General features: G+C 45.5%; 1 protein-coding gene across 5 annotated transcripts in view; it reads left to right on the plus strand.

Moving 5' to 3' along the window:
• Positions 1–22,538, plus strand: part of NUP93 (nucleoporin 93) — a 102,802-nt gene extending 80,264 nt beyond the window's left edge. For 4 of the 5 annotated variants that reach the window (XM_067719510.1, XM_067719513.1, XM_067719512.1 and 1 more), the window contains 17 exons: positions 255–329; positions 2,987–3,076; positions 4,813–4,952; positions 8,430–8,562; positions 9,985–10,142; positions 11,228–11,393; positions 11,664–11,757; positions 12,568–12,759; positions 13,481–13,607; positions 13,720–13,792; positions 14,086–14,130; positions 15,684–15,800; positions 16,556–16,674; positions 17,440–17,557; positions 17,998–18,081; positions 19,536–19,664; positions 22,262–22,538. In XM_067719510.1, coding sequence (XP_067575611.1) covers positions 255–329; positions 2,987–3,076; positions 4,813–4,952; positions 8,430–8,562; positions 9,985–10,142; positions 11,228–11,393; positions 11,664–11,757; positions 12,568–12,759; positions 13,481–13,607; positions 13,720–13,792; positions 14,086–14,130; positions 15,684–15,800; positions 16,556–16,674; positions 17,440–17,557; positions 17,998–18,081; positions 19,536–19,664; positions 22,262–22,372 — 1,971 coding nt within the window. In that variant the 3' untranslated portion in view covers positions 22,373–22,538. Of the gene's footprint in view, positions 1–254; positions 330–2,986; positions 3,077–4,812; positions 4,953–8,429; positions 8,563–9,984; positions 10,143–11,227; positions 11,394–11,663; positions 11,758–12,567; positions 12,760–13,480; positions 13,608–13,719; positions 13,793–14,085; positions 14,131–15,683; positions 15,801–16,555; positions 16,675–17,439; positions 17,558–17,997; positions 18,082–19,535; positions 20,719–22,261 lie in introns of all 5 variants that reach the window. The other variant, XR_010939123.1, reaches the window with a different exon arrangement.
• Positions 22,539–22,741: the final 203 nt, after the last annotated feature.

Genomic DNA, 22,741 nt, shown 5'->3' on the forward strand with positions numbered 1-22,741 from the left:
TTACTGAGATATCCTTACAGCTTCTCCAGCCTCCTGTTATTTTTGAGTTGAGTCCCATGCCTGCTCCCTTCTCATGTGATCATGGTAAGAGAGTTGCCTTCTGTTGAAGCCCCTAAAAATCATCGTTTTGAGGAAGTCTGACTAGGAAACAGAAACAGCTTTGTTAAAGACAAACATATGTTTATAGTTTTTTTTTTTTCTTTACATGACTGAATGCTGTTCTGAACCAATTCTGAATGTGTATTTCTGTACAGCCAAGTTACATCAGTGATGCGGGACCCCCTGGTCGAAGCTCTCTGGACAGCATTGAGATGGCCTATGCCCGGCAGGTGAGTGTGTTCTCAAGGAAGATCGAATCCAGGAAAATCCTCTATGAGCCCGCTGGGAAGTAAAAGAGAACACAGACTTCATGTGAAAGTCCAACCCTGAAAACAAGTTGGGTTTTCATTCAGAGGATGCGTTAGTATTTTACCATCTAGGTCCCTGGAGAAGTCTATCAAATTGGGTAATAGAATGACTCAGGTTTGATTCAAGGAAATTGAAACCTGCCTCACACACTGACCAAGGCATCTCATTTTGCATTTGGCAACAGCCCATGTACAGTAAAGCTTTGAGTAACTGCACTGCTAAGTAAATGGAGTTCTGTATTAACTATCACCTGGTCGGTGAATGGTATTATCAGAAATGCTTCTTCACCCCGTTGTAGAGAGAAATTTTCTGAATGCTTTTCTGCCTTGGTAAGCATAATGTACTCACCATTACCTGATATTACTGTCCTGGAGAAGCTTATGATATTTGGGGGGTTGTGGTATATCATGACCATGCGATAGTTTGAGTATGGATTGAGACACTTTGTGGTAAAGCTCTGGGACTCTGTTGACTGAAACTGCCCTTAGGACAGTACATACCTGGAATTGACTTTTTGAATAAAGCAGTGCTGGCCACCTGTGTATTTTATTCTAATTTGCTGCTTTGCTGCACAAAGTATCAAGAAGGGGAAACAGTCTTGTTTCTTGAATTGAGGGTGGTGGGCTTCCATCCCCTTTAAATTGTCCTGCACCAGCAGTGACCAAGGAACATCTGTTCTGTCGTGACCAACTCCCACGATTCTTTTTCTTTTTTAATAAATTTATTTATTCATTTGTTTTTTATTTTTTTATTTTGGCTGTGTTGGGTCTTCATTGCTGTGCATGGCTTTCTCTAGTTGAGGCAAGCAGGGGCTACTCTTCTTGCAGTGCACGGGCTTCTCATTGCGGTGGCTTCTCTTGTTGCGGAGCACAAGCTCTAGAGCGCAGGCTCAGTAGTTGTGACGCACGGGCTTAGTTGCTCCACAGCATGTGGAATCTTCCCGGGCCAGGGATCAAACCCTTGTCCCCTGCACTGGCAGGCGGATTCTTAACCACTGCGCCACCAGGGAAGCCCTCCCGCAATCGGTGCCACTGTGGCCCTCAGCATCACCCAATTCCTTTCTTCCGTCCAACCTGGGCTGGGGTGGGGTGGGGTAGGTGGAGACAAAAACACGTGGTGGCTATAGAGGTGAACAGGGGGAGGGGAGAAACTGCTAGACCCTGTGCCTTTGACAGAGGGATGCCGTAACTGAATTATTTGGTGAGCTGATGGTATTATCAGAGATCCTTCTTGTACCCCTTGTTGAGAAAAATGTTCTAAATGCTCTTTTTAAGCCTCTCTCCTTCAGCGTACCACTGCCAGTTCTAACTCTAGGCATCTGAAACCAGCCACATCAGCTTCCCTCACATAAGTCCCCCTCCTTCCAACTCCCTCATGTTTTACTGCTGGGCCTTCATTTATTTTTTCTTCAGTTTTTAGATCTTCTTTTTCTCCCACACTACATCTACATTTTTTTAAATTTCACTTTCATTATGTGACTGACTTCCATTGCCAAAGGCACCGTCAGAATTCAGGCCTAATGAAATTACAAGCTTTTGAGGAGAGAAACCATGTATCTTCTGTGTCTGTGAAGACTAAAACTTCATAAAACTAAGGTTTACTAGCACTCAGGACACTGGAATGTCATGTATCTGTTTACATGGCTATCCCCTCCAGTGGAGAGCAAATCTTTATATCCCATGTTGAACACAGTACCCCAGGGAAGGCTCCTCATAAATGCTCATGAGTGAATAAACACCACGTTCTGGTTTAAAAACCGTTTCATTTAATCTTTATAACACTCCTGGAGGCTGCATGATGCTCTCCCCCATTTAGAGTAGAGGGAGGTAAGGTTTGACAGGGTCCTGACTTGTCTAACATCACTACCTTGTTCAGTCCTCGGTAGAGCAAGGACTTCAGATGCAAAGAGTAGAACTTAATAGTTTTTACCATCATTATGTTGGTTTTTAAAAAATAAAATCCAAAGTAATATTGGCTTTTCCATTTGTTGAACGTCACATAGTTCCTTTTTCTTGAGAAAATTTTACTAAGGAGCTGGGATTCTTTCCCGAGAAACGGGTACTGCAGATGGGCAGCAACTGCTCTTATAAAACACGTGGAGGGCTGCGACCTGACAGTCCTTACTAAGTCCACAAGCCCTGGGCCTGGGGCCATTCAGTCCTTTTGCCAGAAAGATTACCAAATGTTTCCCTGGGTTCCTAGGAAGCAGCAGCAGGAGACCTTCCACTTTGGTCCTTGCTCTCTGGGACTGATGGTCTGCTGGGCAGAGCAATGCAGACCTGCCCGTGGGACTCCCCCCCCACCCCCGGGACCACCCTGCTCCCACTCCGCAGATGTTAGGAAGGCTGGTCTAGCGGCCAGCTTTCGTGGGTGTCGATGCTGCTTTCTGAAGCTTAGGCACAGAACTGGGAAGCTGGCCGGAGGCCTTGCCCTCCAGGCAGTGTGGATAGCTCAGCCACTCTGAGGAAGGAAAGCTTCTGACCATTGGGCAGAAGCTGGTTTCAGAACTGCTTCAAGGGGTTCTAAAAAGAAAAGGTGAAAATAGAATTTGTGCGATTTACTTTGCTTTTCCTTTCAGATTTATATCTATAACGAGAAGATTGTCAACGGACACCTGCAGCCTAACCTTGTGGACCTCTGTGCTTCCGTCACAGAGCTGGATGATAAGGTAGCGCCCAGAGCTGACCCGAGGAGACATGTGGGGTCTGGTGTTCCAATGGGATTAGCAGCTTGCTGACTTGGCAGAAATGTGCTGAAGAGAAACTCTATGCCCTGGAAGAAGATGTTAACTGTTCTTCAGAGTTTTATTTTAAATAATTTTGGGGTGGTGTTTTTGTTTTTGTTTTTGTTTTTTGCGGTACGCGGGCCTCTCACTGCCGTGGCCTCCCCCGTTGCTGGGCACAGGCTCCAGACGCACAGCCTCAGCGGCCATGGCTCATGGGCCCAGCCGCTCCGCGGCATGTGGGATCCTCCTGGACCGGGGCACGAACCCGCGTCCCCTGCATCGGCAGGCAGACTCCCAACCACTGCACCACCAGGGAAGCCCTTGGGGTGGTTTTTTGATGATGATCCTATATATATAGATATATAGATATATGTATCTTTATGCATCTGCAAAAGGCCCAGCAAAGCTGTGTTTGCTTTGAAGTTCTGTCAGGCTCCAGCTCCTCCCTGCCAGTTTCCCTCCTTAGACAGACTAACAGGCTCTTTCATGAGATGTGAATTGTAAAGGTGATGCGGTTTTCACACCAGTGAGCCCCTTGAACTTGACTCAGGTGGGGTCTTTAAAAGCCACTTGGTTCTGTTCCTCTCTGACTCCCCATCTTTATTCCTGTCCCTCAGTTCTTATCCTTGGCCAATTTTCTCCCGCTGGGGGAAAAAAATTAAAAAGGGGATGGATAGATTGGTAGGTGGCCAGGAGGAGGGGAGAAAGGAGGAAAGGCTGTAACGGAAGCAAGCACTCGTACACACTTTTTTTTTCCTTCAAAAATGCTTTATTTTTTTTTAATAGTAAATATAAGGCAATACAAACCCATCTAAAGAAAACAAGAATTTATCTACCATCTCACCACCTAAAAAGGGTCACATTTAGGGTGGATTTTCTACAGTTTTTAATTTTTGAGGGAAACAGTGAAAACAGGATTTTCTCTTTTCCTTTGGAAAAGGTGTAAACCTGCTTTTTCTCTAATCGCTACTGTCTTCCAAGGATTCTTTATATTTTGCAAAGCATTCAGGGAACACATTTTTAGGAGAGGTTTACAGCCAGGAGGATTCTGGGAAGAGGGAGTCCAGCTGTGTGGTGGTAACACACAGGAGAGATCACCAGTGCCTTTCCTGGGAGGCCACAGGAAGCCATCTTTTGAAGGGAGTGAATAGGCAGGAGAAAAGGAGGCTGTGCCACTCACACGGTGGGGTAAGAGCAGTGGACCCTGGAGAGCCTCTGGGAGGACAGAACCTGTATTATTTAGGTTAAACTCTTATTTTAAGCCTTAAAAAACTCCAGTGACCTTGTAAGGACTGAAATGCAGCTACTTGAGTTTAAACTCCTAGAGCTTTGGATGATTATAAATGTATTCACTCTCTCTTAAGGGATAACCCACTGAGATTCAGTGTTCTTGTTAGTTTTATGTGGTCTTAGTTATGTAGGTGGTTATGTCAGACCTGGAATAGTAATTGATCTGAAAACCAGCTCGAGACGGGGGCTGCTCGCAGGGAAGACGGGAGCTGGCAGCTGGCTGGGAAGAGGTGCGTCTTCTGTGCTGGGCTTGAGCCTGAGGACCTCAGACAGGACGTTAACCTCTTCCCGCTCCATGTCCCGCCTGCCTTTGAGTCAGATTGCCGTGAAGAACGAGGCAATTTCCCCGGCCCCACAGCATTGTCACATGCAGTCTCATTTATGTGCAGAACATCTCTGACATGTGGACCATGGTAAAACAAATGACAGACGTGTTGTTGACACCCGCGACTGATGCCCTGAAGAGCCGCAACAGCGTGGAAGTGCGCATGGAGTTCGTCAGGCAGGCCTTGGGATACCTCGAGCAGAGGTAAGGCAACAGCAGCACAGAGGCTGGCTTTAAAATCCCCCGAAGGCAGCCATTCTTGGGTTTCAAGTAGTCCTCAAGCTAAGTGCTGTGTAGCTGGTATAATTTAAACAAGGTTGAGCAAGTCTGAGAGGTGTTAGGCTGTTTTCAGAAACACTTCTCTACCAGAACTATTTATGCACCGATATAAAATCATTTTGAGTGGGAGCATTGAGCACTGTTAGGCTTTTCTTTTTCTCTTTGTCCACTCTCTGTCCCTCAGTACAGAGTCATGATTATTAGAGCACGATGCCTTGGGTCAGGATCCTTGTCCCTCCTGTGGTTCAGCCATTACTGCTTAGGCTCTTTGTTTTCTCTAGGCATTTTAATTTTCCCACCCAGCATTACCACCTTCAAACCTTAGGAAGGCCCCTTGATCCTTTGTTTTCCTTCTGGCTCTACTTGGTTAATCCTTGTGAGTCCAGATCCTTCCCGGCTGCCTCTGATTTGTGCCTGGGGTTTTTTTGCCATCTCCTCACTAATTGGAGTTGGTCACCAAGGGGTTTGTGGCTGTGCCCTTGTGCCCTAACTATTGTCCCCCTCGTTGGTAGGGCCCGTGCCATTCATCCACTCCCTGTGGACACTTCTTCTTCTGAATTGGCCAGCAGGGGTTGTCGTGAGCGTGCAACAGACCCTCTTTATTTCAGAGACAGGGTGCTGGGCCTCTCTCTGTTAGCTCGAGAAGAGAAAGCCAAGCTGAATATACTTGCTCAATTGCAGTTCTTTGCTGCTGAGCCCATGCAGCTGCCAATGGCCTTGTAGTGTGGTCACCCTCTGTCAACAAAATAATAGTTCATTAGGAAGTCAAGGTAATTCAGACCTGGTACAGCACAGAGAGAACAGGTTTTTATACCAAATACTAAATTAATTATATAATGGCTACAGGAGATGAACACCATCAGACATATTAAACTCGCTAGCCTCCATTCTGTTGTTAAGAAAAATCTGGAACTCCAAATGGTTTTTTATTGCTTCTAGCACAGGGCACAAAGAGTTCATAAAGTATTATATCAGGCTTTCACTAAATTTTTGTAATGTAAATTTCTAAGTCTTCAGCCATAAAGAACCTAATGTATATAGTGGTATTTATTTGCTACAAGTCAGCAAAATATGAGTCAGAAGTTATTACAGTATATAAAAAACATGAGGATTTTAGTTTTTAACGTGTGTACATATATGACTGCTCGTGACTGCTTTTTCTTCAGTAAACCTCATCCTTAACGTTGTTGCTTGACTTCACCAGTGGTACCAGGCTGCAGTTTTTGGTTTTATATATGTAAGCTATCCCATTTCTTTTATTATTCTTTTCATTTAGTTTTTTTGGAATTATGTTGTTCCATTAATTCCTTTAGCAGCACTTGGAGCTATTTGGGAGTTTCCTGTGAACAACTATTGTATGCTTATTTTCTTTTTCACTCTAGTAGCATCACTCTCGGATGGCATCCTTTTTAAGATTTGTTGTCCCTTTTGATAAAGGGAATATTTCAGATAATTGTACTCACTAAAAAAATTTTTTTTCTAATGCTAATCCACCGACAGTGTAACGTACGTACAGTATTTCAAGTGATATAATACACCAGGTGGCAAAGTAGACCTGGTCCCAAATTATTTTTGGGGTATAAGGCTGAAAATGTTGAGAAAACATAGCACTGTTTTGTTTCCTGCCACATTCCAAATTTGAAGCGAGGTACACATTTCTTAGCTCTCAAGGAATTTAGGCTCTGAGGCCCTTTGCAGCATGTGAGTTGTCTTCATTCGAGTTTGAAGAGAGCATCTGTTTGTCCTGGTTGCTCCAGGACTGTTCTGTAATCTCTTTTCCAACCTCTGCTTTTAACTACTTCCAGTGATGGCGAACTCATTTTGCTAAATTGAATTGTGTTCATTTTTCATTATGAAAATACTACATGACTGTTACAGAAATTTTGGAAGATGCCAAAAAGAGGACCTGAAAAAGGGAGCAGTCCCCTCTCCCCCGCCCAGAGGCCCCTGGCACCTTGTTGTATTTCCTTACCCCCACACCACCCCTGCCGCCTTTTTGGACATATGAATATTTTGTTTGATATGTATCTTTTACACAGCTTATGATCCAAATGTGTACAATATATGGTTTTATATAGTTTGCTTTTAAAATTTTTTGTCAGTATCATTTTTTATGACTACATCAATTTCCATTGAGTCTGTTTTCTGTAATTGACAGTTAGGTGTTTTTCTCTGTGTGTGTCTCTCTCTTTTTCTCTCTCTCACTCTTACTCTGTCTCTCTCAATTGGTTATTATACTTAATGTGGTATAATATTAATATTATTATGTGGTTGAACATATGAAGCACCTGACTTTTTGAGGCAGTCTGTTTTGTTTTGGACAAGAAACATATTTAGAAAGTTCTTCAATGTATTAACCCCATGTTTGGGTATCTATAACTTGAACCATTTAATCTTAATATAAAAGCAATTTTAAAACACTGTAAAGGATTTTAAGAAACCTGCTAGCAAATAAATAAACAGGAAATGATAGAAAATCATTTGCAACCACCAGTGTGACAATGGGTTCAGCAAGGACCACCAGTGGAAACTATTGGGTGAAAGATTATTGGTGAACAGATTATTCACATGACCTCCAAGTATTACCCCATAGAGTACTTATTAATTACAAAGGGGGAAGGAGGTGCTTTTACAGTGGTGAAATCTGGTGGACAACACCTTTAACCAAGTGATCAAATTAAATGTTACCAAGAAGGGCAAAATGGTATTACCTGCCTCATTGTGGTGCTGTGTAGGTAGGGTTCTTGGCAAAAAAGTTGAACCTGAATCAAGTCATGAGAAACTATTCAGCTTGTGGGACATTTTACCAGGTAGCTAGTAGCCTGGATTCTTTTTAAAAGGTCAGTGAAGTATTTACAGATGAGGTAGCCACTGATTTCTATATTTCTATAACATTTTCAGATGGTTCAGAAAAAAAGTATGTGTGTTTGTATATGTGTGTATATCTACGTATATATATAGAGAAAAAAACATCATACAAATATTAACAATTGGCGAATCTAAGTAAAGGATATATGAGCATTCTTTGGACTATTCATTTTTTTAGGTTTAAAATTTTTTGAAATGAAAAATTTGAAAAGATCCCACTAGAGCATTAGGCTGTGAGCTGGAGCAGTTATTATTCTGCACATTAGCCCTTAATGCATTTGAAGTCCACTATTATATTGCTCAAGGGATTCTTTTGAGTATCCGCAGTGATGAGAAATCTTCACAGTGGTCCACTGCCCAATGAATAAATAATGTAGTTTGCTTCATTAAGCATGCACTGTTTCCTCTTCTATGTTAGGTTGAAATCCAGGCCCTTCCCTGTGGAGTTCACAGTCTAATGTTTGTGGGTATGGACATAGATACATGTAATATGTGTTTTCAACCTCCCTTTTTTTGCCTTTAAATTTTTTCCAGTTATAAGAATTATACCCTTGTGACTGTCTTTGGCAACTTGCATCAGGCCCAGCTGGGCGGGGTGCCTGGGACTTACCAGTTGGTTCGAAGTTTCCTGAACATTAAACTTCCGGCTCCCTTGCCTGGACTTCAGGTATTGGCATCTTTCTCTATGTGATGAGTTACCTTCCCAGAGCAGTCTCTCTCGGATAGGCGTTTTCAGTTTAAATGAGGTTATGTGTGGGACCTACTATATGGAGAAGAGACCAGAGGGGGCAGGGAGAGAAGCTAGGAGACCTTGGGAGACTGGTGGTGCAGGAGTCCAGGTGATAATGGTGGTCGCTCAGCTTAGGGTGGAGGAGGGTGCAGGGGGATGATGTCATTGGGTTCTGGACATGTTTTGAAAGTAGACCCAGTAGGACTGTGGAAGAACTTGGATGTGGCAGAGTCAGGGCTGACTTCTGAGATTGTTGGCTCAAACAGCTGGAAGAACAGAGTTAGATATGGGTCCTAGAACGTGCCTTTCTTCTCAGCTCACAGTCTAGTTACAGTCAGATACAGACCCTGTGCAAAGTGCTGAACCGGAGCTGTGTACCAAGGGTGGTGGGCTGCAGGCTCCTGGCTTTATACAGGAGGTGAGGCCCACATTTGTGCTTAAAGAGTAGGGGCTTGCCAGCCAGGGGTCTGGGAAAAGGGTATTCCAGGAGGAGGGAGGAGCGTGAACAAACGCGTGGAGGCAGGAAAGAGTATCTGGTGTATCGGGTGTGTGGTAGGGCTGGACCAGCTTGGGGCCAGCTGGTGACGGCCTTGAGCACCAGGCTAAGCACTTAGGATGTAAATTGCTCAAAGGGGTTTAAGTGAGGAAGTGACACGATCAGATCTGGACTTAAGAAAGAGTCCTGCCGAGGGAAGGGTGGAGGGGCCAAGAAAGGAAGTCTGAGGTCCACTTTTCTGGAGGAGTTGGGGAAGGAGAGAGAGGAGTAACCACAGGGCTGCTGCGCAGGTGATGACAAAGCCACTTTTAGGAGAGAGAAGCTCTAGTGCTGGGAGAGTGGGAACAGAGCTGCTTTCCTAGATTCCCCAGTGCATAACGAAGCACGGTGTCCAAAACAAAGATACTAAGTGAGTGAACAACTAACAGGTGAACGGAAGTGCCAGAATCCATTTAGCTGATCATTAATGGTTAACATTTTATAAACTCAAATATGATAGTCTCTTATTGGTCAGTGAACGTCCTTAGCCTGAGTGCACATCTGTAAATTATCACAGAAGAACATGTCACCTGATTGCTGTGGGTACTGGGGTTCCACGGAGAACCCACTGGCTGTCTTTGAAGCCTGTGTACACAGTGCTGTAGAGGAAAGGCTCTCGAGCCAGACTGCTGCTTACCAGCTTACCTTGGAAAAATTATTTAACATCCCCATGCCTCAGGTTCCTAGTTTGTAAAACAGAGAGGAGGAGGCCATTCACGGTCCCTGCCTAGTGGAGTTGTGAGATTAAGTGACTTAATACAAGAAGAGGGCTTAGCTGAGGGCCAGCACATCAAAAGTCGTCAGTTAAACCTTTCCTCTTTTAGGATGGAGAGGTGGAAGGCCATCCTGTGTGGGCGTTAATTTATTACTGCCTGCGCTGTGGAGACCTGCTTGCCGCTTCACAGGTGGTCAACCGAGCCCAGCACCAGCTGGGAGAGTTTAAAACTTGGTTCCAGGAGTACATGAACAGCAAGGACAGAAGGTACAGTGAATGAGATGGTGCATCCAGAAGAAGCCACGTGGAATCAGCAGGGTGGCCCCCACTGGCGTTGCTCTCTTTTCCTTGTGCGTGGCTCCAAATAAGTTTCTGCTTGGGAGAAAAATGAAGTTTAGAAAGCAAGTAGAACTCTGTAGAATAACAGTTGAGAACATTAAAAGAGCCCCATTCCAACACCATGTGTACACTTACAAAGTCCCAGGCACATCAAGGATGCTTTAGTAAATGAAACTTTGTTGTATTACACTTCACTTGTTCACATTTAGTGCTTTTCCGGTTGACCCAAATGACAATATACGCTTCATACTCAAAGGCCAGAGTTAGAAGTTAGCAAACTTGAGATATAATCATTGAATTAATTCAGTAAGTTTTTTTTTTTTTTAGTTCTCTTGCATTAAGGAACTGCTAAGCATTCATTTTTCTCTGGTTTTTGTTAATGTAATGGGACTTAAGTTCATATTCAAACCCAGTTTCAATATACAGACATGTATGTAGAAGAAATAATGGTGGTTACCCCAGTTATACATGTGGAAAACCAGGGTTACTTTTTTGGCAGTGTCAATAATGCCGTGTCCAGAGATTGTCTTAAACCATAAGCCCTGTCTTGCTCATGTTAGAGAGTGTAAAGTAGGGACAGTGTTTTAGGGTTCCCCCAGATGCAGACTCTTCCCCCAGATGCAAGGGTTTGAGTGCATGGAGTTTATTTGGGAGGTGATCTCACAGGGATAAGGGAGTGGAGAAGCCAGAGCGGGGCTGAGGCACTTAAGGGACTGACTCTGTCTTGCCCATCACTGCTTGAGGGCTGCCAGGGAGGTGGGTGGAGGATTAATTCCCCAGACCTTCTCACGTGCCTCTGACAGCCACTACTTGAGGAAGCCAGTGGGTGGAGACGCAGGTGTTGGTAGCTGCAAGTCTGGTTAAAGTGATGGTGCCCGTGGGTATGGGTGGGACAGTGTTACCCTCCATGAAGGAAGGCTTTGTGACTTTGCTGTGTGGTTGGGACCTGGGTACTTTCAGATGCCCGTGAGGGTCTTTAGCATATGTGTCTGTGTGTTCCCTTGTGTCTCTAGATTGTCCCCAGCTACGGAGAACAAGCTCCGACTGCATTACCGCAGGGCCCTCAGGAACAACACGGACCCCTACAAACGGGCTGTGTACTGTATCATTGGCAGATGTGACATCACTGACAACCAGAGCGAGGTGGCCGACAAAACTGAGGACTACCTGTGGCTGAAGGCAGGCGCTGCTTCCCTTGCCCAGTAGGGCATTCTCCCCTTCCCCCTGCTCACACACTGCACACAGATGTTACTGCTTAATGTATAATGCCAATAGGGTGACTGGACTAGTGGATTTCCTGTCTCCTGGCCCATTTTTTATTGTGTAATATTCGCAACCAGTAACACAGCCATTAGCGTAGCCTTGAGCATGGCAGCTAATCAGCTACAAGTCCGCACCCGGCACAGGAAGTAGCTTGTACCAATGCCTGTATTTCTCTTGGGCGTTTAGTTGAACCAGGTGTGTTTCGATGATGACGGCACCAGCTCCCCACAAGACAGGCTCACTCTCTCTCAGTTCCAGAAACAGTTGTTGGAAGACTACGGTAAGATACCCAGAACATAACTACCTTTCCTCTCTTGTCCACCTAAGGTCACTGCTTAGCTTTTTTCTGGGAAAATCCATCTCTGAACTCTGTCTCTCCTTCAGAACCCTCTGGATCTTCAAAACACAACAAAACAATGAGTTCAAATTTGGGTAGAGGCCACGCACGTGGCCGTAAACAGAGTATGTGACTTACATGGTCGTTGACAGTAAACTCCACTAGTTCTTTGAACTGCTCTGGCAGACACTGGCTCAGGGAGAGACATTAGAGGACTTGGTTACTGCTTCCTCAGAGACCTCGCAGTGACTATATCTGAGCACAAACAAGGGAGAAATAGCTTTTAATTTTTTCTTTCTCTCACTGTTTAAAAATTGGGGGAAGAAAAGGAGATTCCAACTAGTGGTCCGCAGTGTTGAACGCAGATATCTGTGAATCTGAGTATACCGAAGCTTTGAAATCATTCCTGTCCTTATTGAGTGACTTTTATCAGGATAAAGGAGAGAAACAGCCCCTTTTGTATTCCGTTTCAAGGTCCTGTGCTCTGTTTCTCTCCCAACTAATGCAAGCAGTTTGGGTTTTACAACACAGCCCCCGCTCGCCAGTTGTTTTGTGAGGTCCGGCGGCTGTGGAAACAGGCCACGGCTGGAGTGGCGTCCACTGTGTCCAGAGCCCCCGCATCCGTTCAGGCTCAGGCTGGTGCTTTTGTCCCGCCCAGCAAGTCCTTTGAGCACATAGGGCTTCTTCTGGGCTCGGGGCTGCCGGCAGAGGCCGGCTCCTTCTGAGTCAGCTTGACCTCCTCTTCCTGGACAGGCGAGTCCCACTTCACAGTGAACCATCAGCCCTTCCTCTACTTCCAAGTGCTGTTCCTGACCGCGCAGTTCGAAGCTGCCATTGCCTTTCTCTTCCGCATGGAGCGGCTGCGCTGCCATGCTGTCCACGTGGCGCTAGTGCTCTTTGAGCTAAAGCTGCTTTTAAAATCCTCGGGACAGAGCGCTCAGCTCCGTGAGTATTTGTTGGCAGTGGCACATCCATAACACATCCCCCCATCAGATGGCAGTGGACACATAGCTGCAGCCAGCAGGGATTTGGGCAAGTGGTACCAATCATTTTAGAGTGTTGTAGGCGGTTGGGCTTATGAGATGATTAGTATGAGGGTTCTTGCCTTTCCCGCCTCCATTAGTATTCCCTGAGGTGTTTAATAGATAAAATGCTGTGCTAAGTGCTAGTTTTGTGGCCAGTGAGTCAGGTCGCCTGGAGGGTGGTGCAGGAGAAACAGTCCCTAGAGTCGTGAGACTGGTTCCCATTAGGGCTCTAACTGGAGACATTGGAAGGCACAGCCAGCCATCTTGTGTGCCTACCTGCATCGGGTGGGAGTCCGGGGAGGGAGAGAAGATACCTGTGCATGAATGGCTGCAGCTTCCTTAGTAGCACAGCAGACTCACTCCAGAGCACATGCCGTAATGGTCAGTTGTCACCATCTTTTCACTCAGAGACCAGCATACCTAGTGATTTACTAAAAATGCCACTTTCTCCAATCTGTACTTGGGACGAAATTGAGGACAGGGTGGTGAAGGCGATTGGCCTAAGCTCACAGTGGCAAACATTGGCTGGGCTGCAGGAGTAGGTGCCACCACTGGGTCTTTGGACTCAGTTCCCATAGCTCTCCGTTGCATGGGTCAGAAGGGCAGTGTGGTTGTGACCAGTTCTGTCCCCGTCGGTGCAGTCAGCCATGAGCCTGGCGACCCTCCCTGCATGCGGAGGCTGAACTTCGTGCGGCTACTCATTCTCTACACCCGGAAGTTTGAATCCACGGACCCGAGAGAGGCCCTCCAATACTTCTACTTCCTCAGGTTAGACTGGCTTTTGACCATTTACTTCATCTGGTTTTGATTTCTGCCACTGTGAGAATGACAGAGACCTTGGGGCCACACCAGAAACCGGGTTGATTTTGTCCCCTTCTAGAGACGAGAAAGACAGTCAAGGAGAAAACATGTTTCTGCGTTGTGTGAGCGAGCTGGTGATAGAAAGTCGAGAGGTATGTCTGTTAACTTTTCTCCACGCCCCCATGATTTCCAGTGTACAAGTTCTCATGCTGATGTGATACTGGATGGTCACCTCAATATGAGTTTGGTGGATGTGGCTGGGGGCAGGGGGGTGTTAGAGTTTTCTTTGGTTTCTGACAATGAAAACGTTGATTCAGTCTCACTGTTCTCTAGTTTGTGCAAGACTTCTCCCACCTCCCCTATTCCTCTCTTGTCTTCAAAGAATTGTGGATTATGTATATATCCTCGTCCAATCAACTGAGTAAACTTTTTTTTGTCTCTGCAGTTCGATATGATTCTTGGGAAACTAGAGAACGATGGAAGTAGAAAGGTGGGTTAAGTGCACCCCAGAGGTGTGTTAGTTTGCAGTTGGGGATTTATAATTGTCCAAAGAATACAGTTAGATTTTAGGATTCAAGGTACTGAAGATGCAAATCTGAATGAAGTTGCTTAGTTTTAAAAACAAAGAATGAAAATTACAGGCCCCAAATGATGACCTTGATTTTACATACATTTACATTTCTCCTTAAAATATGTAAATTTGTGGTTAGATAGTTTTTTTATTATGTTCAGAATACTCATCTGTTCACACCTGCCATATTTTCAGCTGAGAAGGCTACATTTCTGCCATTCTTGGCTCAGAAAATATGCAAGAAAGAAATTGGTTACTGCACTTACTCTCCCCAGAGGGGAAAATTACAAATGCACTTGACCTCTCTCCAAAGATAGTTTTTGAGGGCTCAGAACTCTACACTGACCCCAGAGATGCAGCTGCTTCCGTGAGCCTTAGCAGTTCCCTAAGACCCATCATGGCTATTGGGCAGTGTAGAAGGGGCAGAGGCCCTAGTGTCAGAGACCCCTCCTGACCCACTCGGGCACTCTCCACATGCCTCTCTTAGGGACTCACTTTCCTCATCTGTAAAAATGGGTGGTTTAGAGACAGCAGTCTCAAGATGACCTCCCACTGCTCACACCATCCAGAAGAAGAACAGTGGCAGTGCTGGTGACAGTGGCCATGCTTATGGAGCAGTGACAACTGCCAGGCCCCTGTGCTGAATGCTTGACATGTATTTTCTCACTTAGTCATCACAAGAACCCAACACAGTGGGAACCGTCATCTGTTTTTCAAGGGAGGAAGTGGAGACAAGAGAGGTTATTTTCCTCAAGATCACACAGCTAGTAAGGAAGTGAGCTGGAATTTGAGCCCAGTCCTTCTTGACCCCAGAGCCCATGCTCTTCACTGATCTCCTGTGCTGCCAGGGTGGCGGAGCAGGTCACCCGACTTGGTCCAGGGCTGATGGAGAATCAGATGGCCAGTCAGACGTCACATAGTCTGCCCTCTCTCTTCACGGTACCTCAGGCCTCTCCCATACTTTCTTGACCATTTGGTTGCTGTTGAGTGATGATGCAGATTTTTTTTGTTTGTTTTTAGTATCCTGACACCACTTGCCATGTATTTTTTCAGGACTGGATTTCTTTTGCCATCTGTCTTAGAAAACAAATTCAGAATCTTTCAGATACTTTCTCTGAGCCTCCTGGTTTTTTTCCCCCTAGTGCCTACTCATCAGCAAAATTAAAATCATTGATGATTTCACCGATTCTCTAGGTCATTTTGGAAAATTAGAAAGCACAGTCTTACTGGTGACTCCTGTGCTGCCTTTGAGTCTGCCTCTTCATGGGTAGTTTCCTTGGTCCTTTTCATATGTTTAGTACGACCTTATATCTTCAAGAAAGCCAGAGTCTAGCTGATGAAATATGTGCATTGCCCAGGGCAAGTATTTTCAGTTAAAGTAGTTTTCGGATCTCAGTTGCTTCTCTGTGTTTAAAATAACAGCTCTGTCCCCCCATTTCTCTCTTCCTCCCCTCCATGATTTGTCTTGTCAGCCTGGAGTCATAGATAAGTTTACTAGTGACACAAAGCCTATTATCAACAAAGTTGCTTCCGTGGCAGAAAATAAAGGACTGTTTGAAGAAGCAGCAAAGCTTTATGACCTTGCCAAGGTAAAATGTGCTCTTTTCTTTCTTCTGCACTTAATAGATCTGTCATCGGCCTTTTGGCGTTAAATGCACAAACATTTCGATGGTGCCATTGTTGTACCCCTCTCCCTGCTGAGGCATTTTCTCCTAGTGCTTAGGCAGTTAATAGTCCAGTCAGGGTGAAATTCCCATTTTACAGAATTATTTCTGCCCATAAGGTCTTTCTGGCCAAACAAGAGTGACATATTGAAAGGCTGTCCCACGGGCACTGAGCAAAGCCTCCCTTGGCAGCAGAGGAAGCGCCCATCATGCTTGGGTGGTGAAGCTGCTGGTGAAGATGCCTGGTGCTCACCCTCCGGGCAGCCGCACAAACACTGACCGGTGTGTGTCAGGGAACAAAACCACAGCTGAGGGGTTCTGAGAGAACTGGAGGAAGTAGCTCGTTGTGAGAACATGTGGGGAATACCGATGACTGTTAGGGCCTGAAGAAGAGTACATTCTCTCCTTTTATCAGCTGACCAACGTGGGCAAAAAGAGGGTTATAATTCATTTTTCCTTTCATTTAAAAGTGTTCTGATTGAGGTCTAATTAAAAAGTAGAAAAATGTACACATATTCCGTGAACAGCTTGATGAGTTTCCCACAGGTATGTATCTGTGTCATCACCACCCAGATCAAGATACAGAACAAAAGTTACCTCTTTGGTTTCGGTTATTTAGTTTTTTTCCTCTTATTGATTATTTTTAATTGATTCCTTTCTTAATTTAAAAAACCGAACAGAATGCTGACAAGGTGCTGGAGCTGATGAACAAACTGCTCAGCCCTGTCGTCCCCCAGATCAGTGCCCCGCAGTCCAACAAGGAGAGGCTGAAGAACATGGCGCTCTCCGTCGCGGAGCGGTAAGGCCGGGGCTGGCTCCGGGGGGTCCCGGGGCTCCCAGCGCCCACCCAGACGCATCTGCAGCTTTACCGTAGCATCAAAGAGTTCCCCAGCATGGCTCTACTCACTCACCCTCCCACCAGCACTGACAGTTTGACAGTTCCTGTTCCCCCACGTCATAACCAACTGTCACTTGGCACTGTCACTTGGTAAACATTCTTGCGAAAAGGAAGGGTATGAAAGGGTATCTCAACATTTTAATCCTGTACATGAGGTTTAATTCTAGGCATTATACTCATCTATATGTCATTAGCAGCCATCTCAAAGACATTTTGGAACAAAGCTAGTGATGGATGGATGGATGGGGAATTCTTAGAGATGTAGTGGCCAGTGTTTCAGAAGCTACCTTCCTCCCCATGAGTTCGAGGAGTTATCATACTTTAACCAGTGTAACTCCCAGGCTGGGGCAATAGTTGTCACTTTCTGTGCCCTCTGCAGATACGCCCAATAAAGTGACCCAGTGAAAACTGGGTTGGAGATGCTTGCTGAGATGGGGGCTGAGGCAAGAGAACTGTGCTTCACACAGAACATTTATAGGTGGATTTCTGTCAAACCCGCCATCAAATGCTTGGCCATTTCAAAAGAAACACTATTTTCCACTCCTTAGTTCACTTCATCTAGAGAGTTTAAGAGGTTTTGTTTGACATTTTTTAGACGCTATCCTCAAGTTATAGATTGCACAGAAATTCCTAATATACCCCCCTTACTTCTTTTTTGTCCTTCAGGTATAGGGCTCAGGGAATCAGTGCAAATAAATTTGTGGACTCCACGTTCTATCTTCTGTTGGACTTGATCACCTTTTTTGACGAGTATCACAGTGGGCATATTGACAGAGCCTTTGATGTAAGTTTCAGGAGGGGTGTTTGAAGTGCAGGTTAATGTATGCCCTTGAAAAATCAAAACACTTTGTGAGATTCATTTAAAACAAAGGAAGTGTCACCAGTATGCCTGTTAAGTGAAGAAGGACAAGTATGATCCTGTGAATATAAAAGGGATTTCTGTGTTGCTCTTTTTTTCCTTTTTCTCTTCCTTTCTTCTTTAGTCTAAAAACAGAGAGGTTTCTCAGAGTAATTTGAAATCTCTGAATTGTAAAACTGCCTCAGAAAACGAGGATAGGAATTGAGTCAGTCAGCAAGTTAGAATCAAAGCCTTTGAATGAGGGGATTAGCATTTCCTATTAAGAAGCCCACTATGAATGTGTTAGATGCTGACTATGTGTTTGAGGAGATGAAATGACTGTGATGGTTGTATCATATGGGACCGATGGGTTTTGTTTTAAATAGATAATTGATCGGTTGAAGCTGGTGCCCCTGAATCAGGAAAGTGTGGAAGAGAGAGTGGCTGCCTTCAGAAATTTCAGTGATGAGGTGAGTCCTTTTCTTCCTGAATTATAAAATTCTTTTTTCCCCCACTTCTAACTGAAAGCTTTTGTTTTAACATAGCCAATAACTTTAACAGTCCTACTACAGTCACCATCCAGACTGAGTTTTCTAAGACAAGTCCAATTTCAGGTATCCTGGGCTGGTTTTTCTGTGAGTACACATATCCCCATCAGATTATAGTCTGAGTTCCTGACTCAGAAAATACACTCGCTTTAGAGACCAGACATATTCTTGGGAGAAACAGGTTTCTTGTTGATCTGTGGGATCTGGTTTGATTCTTTATTATGCACTTGTTCTAGAGGGTGTGTCAGTGCTTAACTCTGATCTTGTCTAAGTAGTTCCATTGGGTACATGAAATATGCATCATGATTCACATCCTTCTTTCCCTTCTCTGAACCATTTTGTCTCAAGAAGCAGATGCAGTGACCACGGACTCAGTTATCAGCCCAAGAGCCCCAGAGCTACTGTCTCTCTGCAGGGTTTCTAGCATGTTGCCACTGCTTAGCCCAAGGGTGCTCAACTGGGCTGCACACTGGAATTGCTAGGAGACCTTTAAAAAAATCTGTGTGCCCAGGCCCAGAAATTCTGGTTTCCCTGATCTGAGCTGCAGCCCAGAACTCCCCTGGTTATTCCCATGTGCAGCTAAGGGTAAGACTCTTCTCTAGAACCACAGGCACTGAGGGCCAGCTGCCTGGTTCCAGGATGTTCCTAACAGTGTTTCAATTTAAAACCATTAGTAAGCACATTCCTTTTATGAAAGCATGTTTCTGTTCTAGAGGAAGAAGAAAGGCCGGCTTCTGCACATGTGGTGAGGCAGCTGCCTGCTGTGGTACACACAGTTCAGGAGGTCTTACCTCTTGCCGACCATCCCTTCACACCTGCTGCAGTTCTACCCCTAGCCACTCCTTCTGTTGATTCTTGCCCTCCCCTGGTTACATCATTCAGTGTTTCATGGACTGAAGTGTTGTACCAGGGCCTGTCCTCATAGACACTCCCAAGGACTCTGCTCGGGCTGTGCTGGTCCCATGGAGACAGTCTGGTGGGTCTGAGACAGTGGGGAGTGGTAGGGACTGGAGAACCAGTGTATGTGTCCCTGCCTGCTGACATTCAAATGCAGGCTTTTGCTAATCACTCTTGCTGGCCAGACGTAGTGGGCATGCGTTTTGCTCACTGCCCCTGCCTAGGAGGACTGGCATAAACAAGGGATCAGAAGAGTGACCTACCTGACCTTCTGAGTAGCATTGCCTGAGCTTTGCTTTCACGCTTGACATTTCAATGCCATCAGCTCCTTTTTGGTGGCTGTGTGGCGCTCCACCTGGCAGCTGTGGAGATGTGATGTGACCAGGCATTCCTGGAGCACTGCTCCCCCCTTCCCCAACCTGTGGTTGGCCCCAGGGCTTGGTTCTTTCTCCTTACTTCATGTGTGTCCCTCTGTGCAGGTCAGGCACAACCTCTCAGAAGTGCTTCTCGCCACCATGAACATCTTGTTCACACAGTTTAAGAGGCTCAAGGGGACAAGTCCATCATCGGCATCCAGGCCCCAGCGAGTCATCGAGGACCGTGATTCTGTAAGATCCCAGCCAGATGGTTGGCCAGAGCCATCGCTGAGAACCACCTTTCTGGTTTGCTGTCCATTGCACCTCATGAGACCACTGCTCATGACCCTAAATTGCTCGTTTCTTTACTACCTGGCAGCTGGGTAAAGCTTGTGTCAGGGGCTCCCGGAAGAAATCGAACATTAATGGGGTTGCTACTCTTCTCAAGCTAAAAAACAAAGATGTGCTAAGTCAGCGAATATCACCTTTTAAAAAATCAAAATGCTAATTTATATGGATTCCACAAGAATTCCAGCCCTTTTTTTTAAAATATATATTTTTTTAAATATTTTTAAATAGAAGGTCATTTTATGAGTCTCAGTTCAGCACTTTCATGAAAACCATACTTACTTTTGGTCAACAATTCGATGCAAACCTTGTTTCTGCTGTCATCTCACAGTGACTCCAGAGAGGTACCTAGGACAGTCATTATCCCCATTTTACAGTTGAGGGATCTGAGGCCTGGGTCAGGAGGTGTCTTGCTTTTGTGGGCCCCTCAGGTGGTAAGTGAAGGAGCCACGTCTGGAAGCCGGGTCTGTCTGATACCAAGGCCAGTGCCCTTTCCATTGCCTGTGGGGCCTCCAGCATTGCTTGGGTCACGCAGAGTCCAGGTAGATAGAACCCTGGGATTCCAACAGTGTATGGTGTACAGTTGATTTGACAAAAGGGGAAAGAAAGGTGTTTGACCCAATTAAACCATTAATTCCGTCGCGCAATGGATAGCGCATTGGACTTCCAATTAAACCATTAAAACAGGCAGTGTTTTAGAATTACCTTTCCCTTAACATTTCCACTTAATGTTTGGTGAGTCTCTCAGTATGGTGTACAACAGCCATACCTGATTTTGGCAATCAAGAAACTAGAGCCTTGAAAATCTATCTCCCGCCTCCATGGATATCTGAGGGCTCTCTCTGCTATGACCCCTACAGGCATTGTCACTGTCAGAACCTCTGCCTCGTGAGTGACGGTGGGAATTTTCACCTTTAGCAGCATACATAGCAGTGCTCAGAAGTGGTCCTCTGACGTGGTAGGCCCATCCGTGTGTGCATGAGAGGCAGCTGCAGGTCTGCCATCTGCCCTTGGACAGGCAAGAGCCTACATAGGAGATGTGCCAGCAGTGGGCTCGCTGTGCTGGGGCCTTGGCAGCAGTGCTGTTGTGAATACAACTACTGAAGTGGTGGGCGTTTCTGATACTCTCTACTGCTTACAGGTCAGAGCAGGGCTTGCTCACAGAGAGCAGAGCTGGTGGCCTGGCAGGTCCATTTTCCACATCTGAAGGGAACTGATTTAAGACTAGCTGGACTCACACGCTGTGTGTTTTAGTCTCTCTTTTTTAGGCACTTAGTTTTTACATATGATGGATAAAGCCATTCTCCTGTCTTCCTTTTACCCACCGCTCTCCTTTGTAATGACAGGAAGGGATGGGTGGAGTCGAGGAAAGACTTATGTGTAAAAGCTGCCTGCCCAAGAATTGGCCTCATGGTTTAAGCTGCAGTGTTGCCAGGGAGTGGATGGGTCGCTTGGCCTGCATACCCCTAGAGCTTACGTAAAGTAGCTGCAAGTTAGGCAGGAGAACCCATGCACATTTTTGCACTTTTAAAGAAAATCTGATGGATACTCTCATCATAAAGTAAATCTCTTTTGGTTTGGACATTCATTAGGACCTTTACTTGCCAATTTACTTCACATATCAGGTAAAAGGCACTTACCTTTCAGTTTTCTTCTTGAATGGTCCTTAAGAAGCCTAGTAAGTGACCCTTGAATTTTTCTTAAAAATCTCATTACTGATCCAAAAGATGTGTGTAGACCCTCCTTTTCTATTCTAGATATGGTTTCCTTTCCTGCTGGTATAAGCATCCAACACACCTCAATGTGGGGCAACCTGAAGCTGTTCTCTTACGTTTCTTTATTCAGTAATTTATCAGTTGGAAATTGGAGTGAAGGTTCCTATTTTTGTTGTTGGAAACACCTGAGTTTAAATCTTTTTCCTTCCTGGAGCAGTCCAGGAATCTCATAAATATTGTTGCCTGAGAAAAGAGGACCAAGCACTTCTGTCAGGAAGGAAGGAATGTAAGGAGTGAAAGGAAGGAAAGGGGAAGATGCAGGAGAGGAAAGAGCTGGAATGGGCCTCACTTATGCACGACTGTTGCCTCTGGTAGCACAGGTGCTTCACGAGGGTCCTAGAAAGAAACTCAGGACCCCATGGTAACAGTTGGACAGAAACCAGCCAGGAGAGATAGAGAGGCTCAGAGAAGTAGAGCAGGCAGTCTGAAGCACAGGGCCGTGTCAGCAGCTGGTCAGACGTGTCAGGTGAGGCAGCTTGCCCGGCACACCCATCCATCTTTTGTTAAGCAGAAGGGCTTTGGAACTGAGGCCCCAGCAGCCGAGCTTTGCTAACTCTGCACCATGCTGGAGGAACATGATGGTGGAGGGTGAGACTGTCATCCACCCACCGGGAATCTGCCCTGACCCCAAGGGGTAGAAAATGGAAGGCCGGGGTGGTGGTTCTCAGGACAGTGCCCTGACCCAGAAGTTAACTGGATTTCTTCTCTTCTTCCCCTTTCTCTCAGCAACTCCGCAGCCAAGCCCGAGCCCTGATTACCTTTGCTGGGATGATACCCTACCGGACATCTGGGGACACCAACGCGAGGCTGGTGCAGATGGAGGTCCTCATGAATTAAGTGCGATGCTCCAAGGGGCTCCTGGGGCTGCTCGCTGTCAGTACCTCAGGCCTGTGGGCCTGCCAGGGTGGGGGGAGTTTCTGGTTTTGTTTCTGTTGTGTTAGTTTTGTTTTGTTTTTTTGTATTATGTATATTTGTCAACACCAATAAATTTCTTTGATTTGTATTTCTTTTCACATTCTTTTATTTTCATTGTTTTGTTTTGTTTTTCCTTTGAAATTTTGTTCAAATTTTTATTTGTGTGGGAGGAAATGTCTTCACTGGTGCTTGGGCCAGAAAATTATAGGCTTATATAGGCATCTGTGATTTGGTTAAAGTTGACCTTAAATGATTAAAAATTCACCCAAAATGAGCAAGGAAATGAAGCCT

The sequence above is a fragment of the Pseudorca crassidens genome, chromosome 20 (assembly GCF_039906515.1).
Source record: "Pseudorca crassidens isolate mPseCra1 chromosome 20, mPseCra1.hap1, whole genome shotgun sequence".
Taxonomy (NCBI): Eukaryota; Metazoa; Chordata; class Mammalia; order Artiodactyla; family Delphinidae; genus Pseudorca; species Pseudorca crassidens.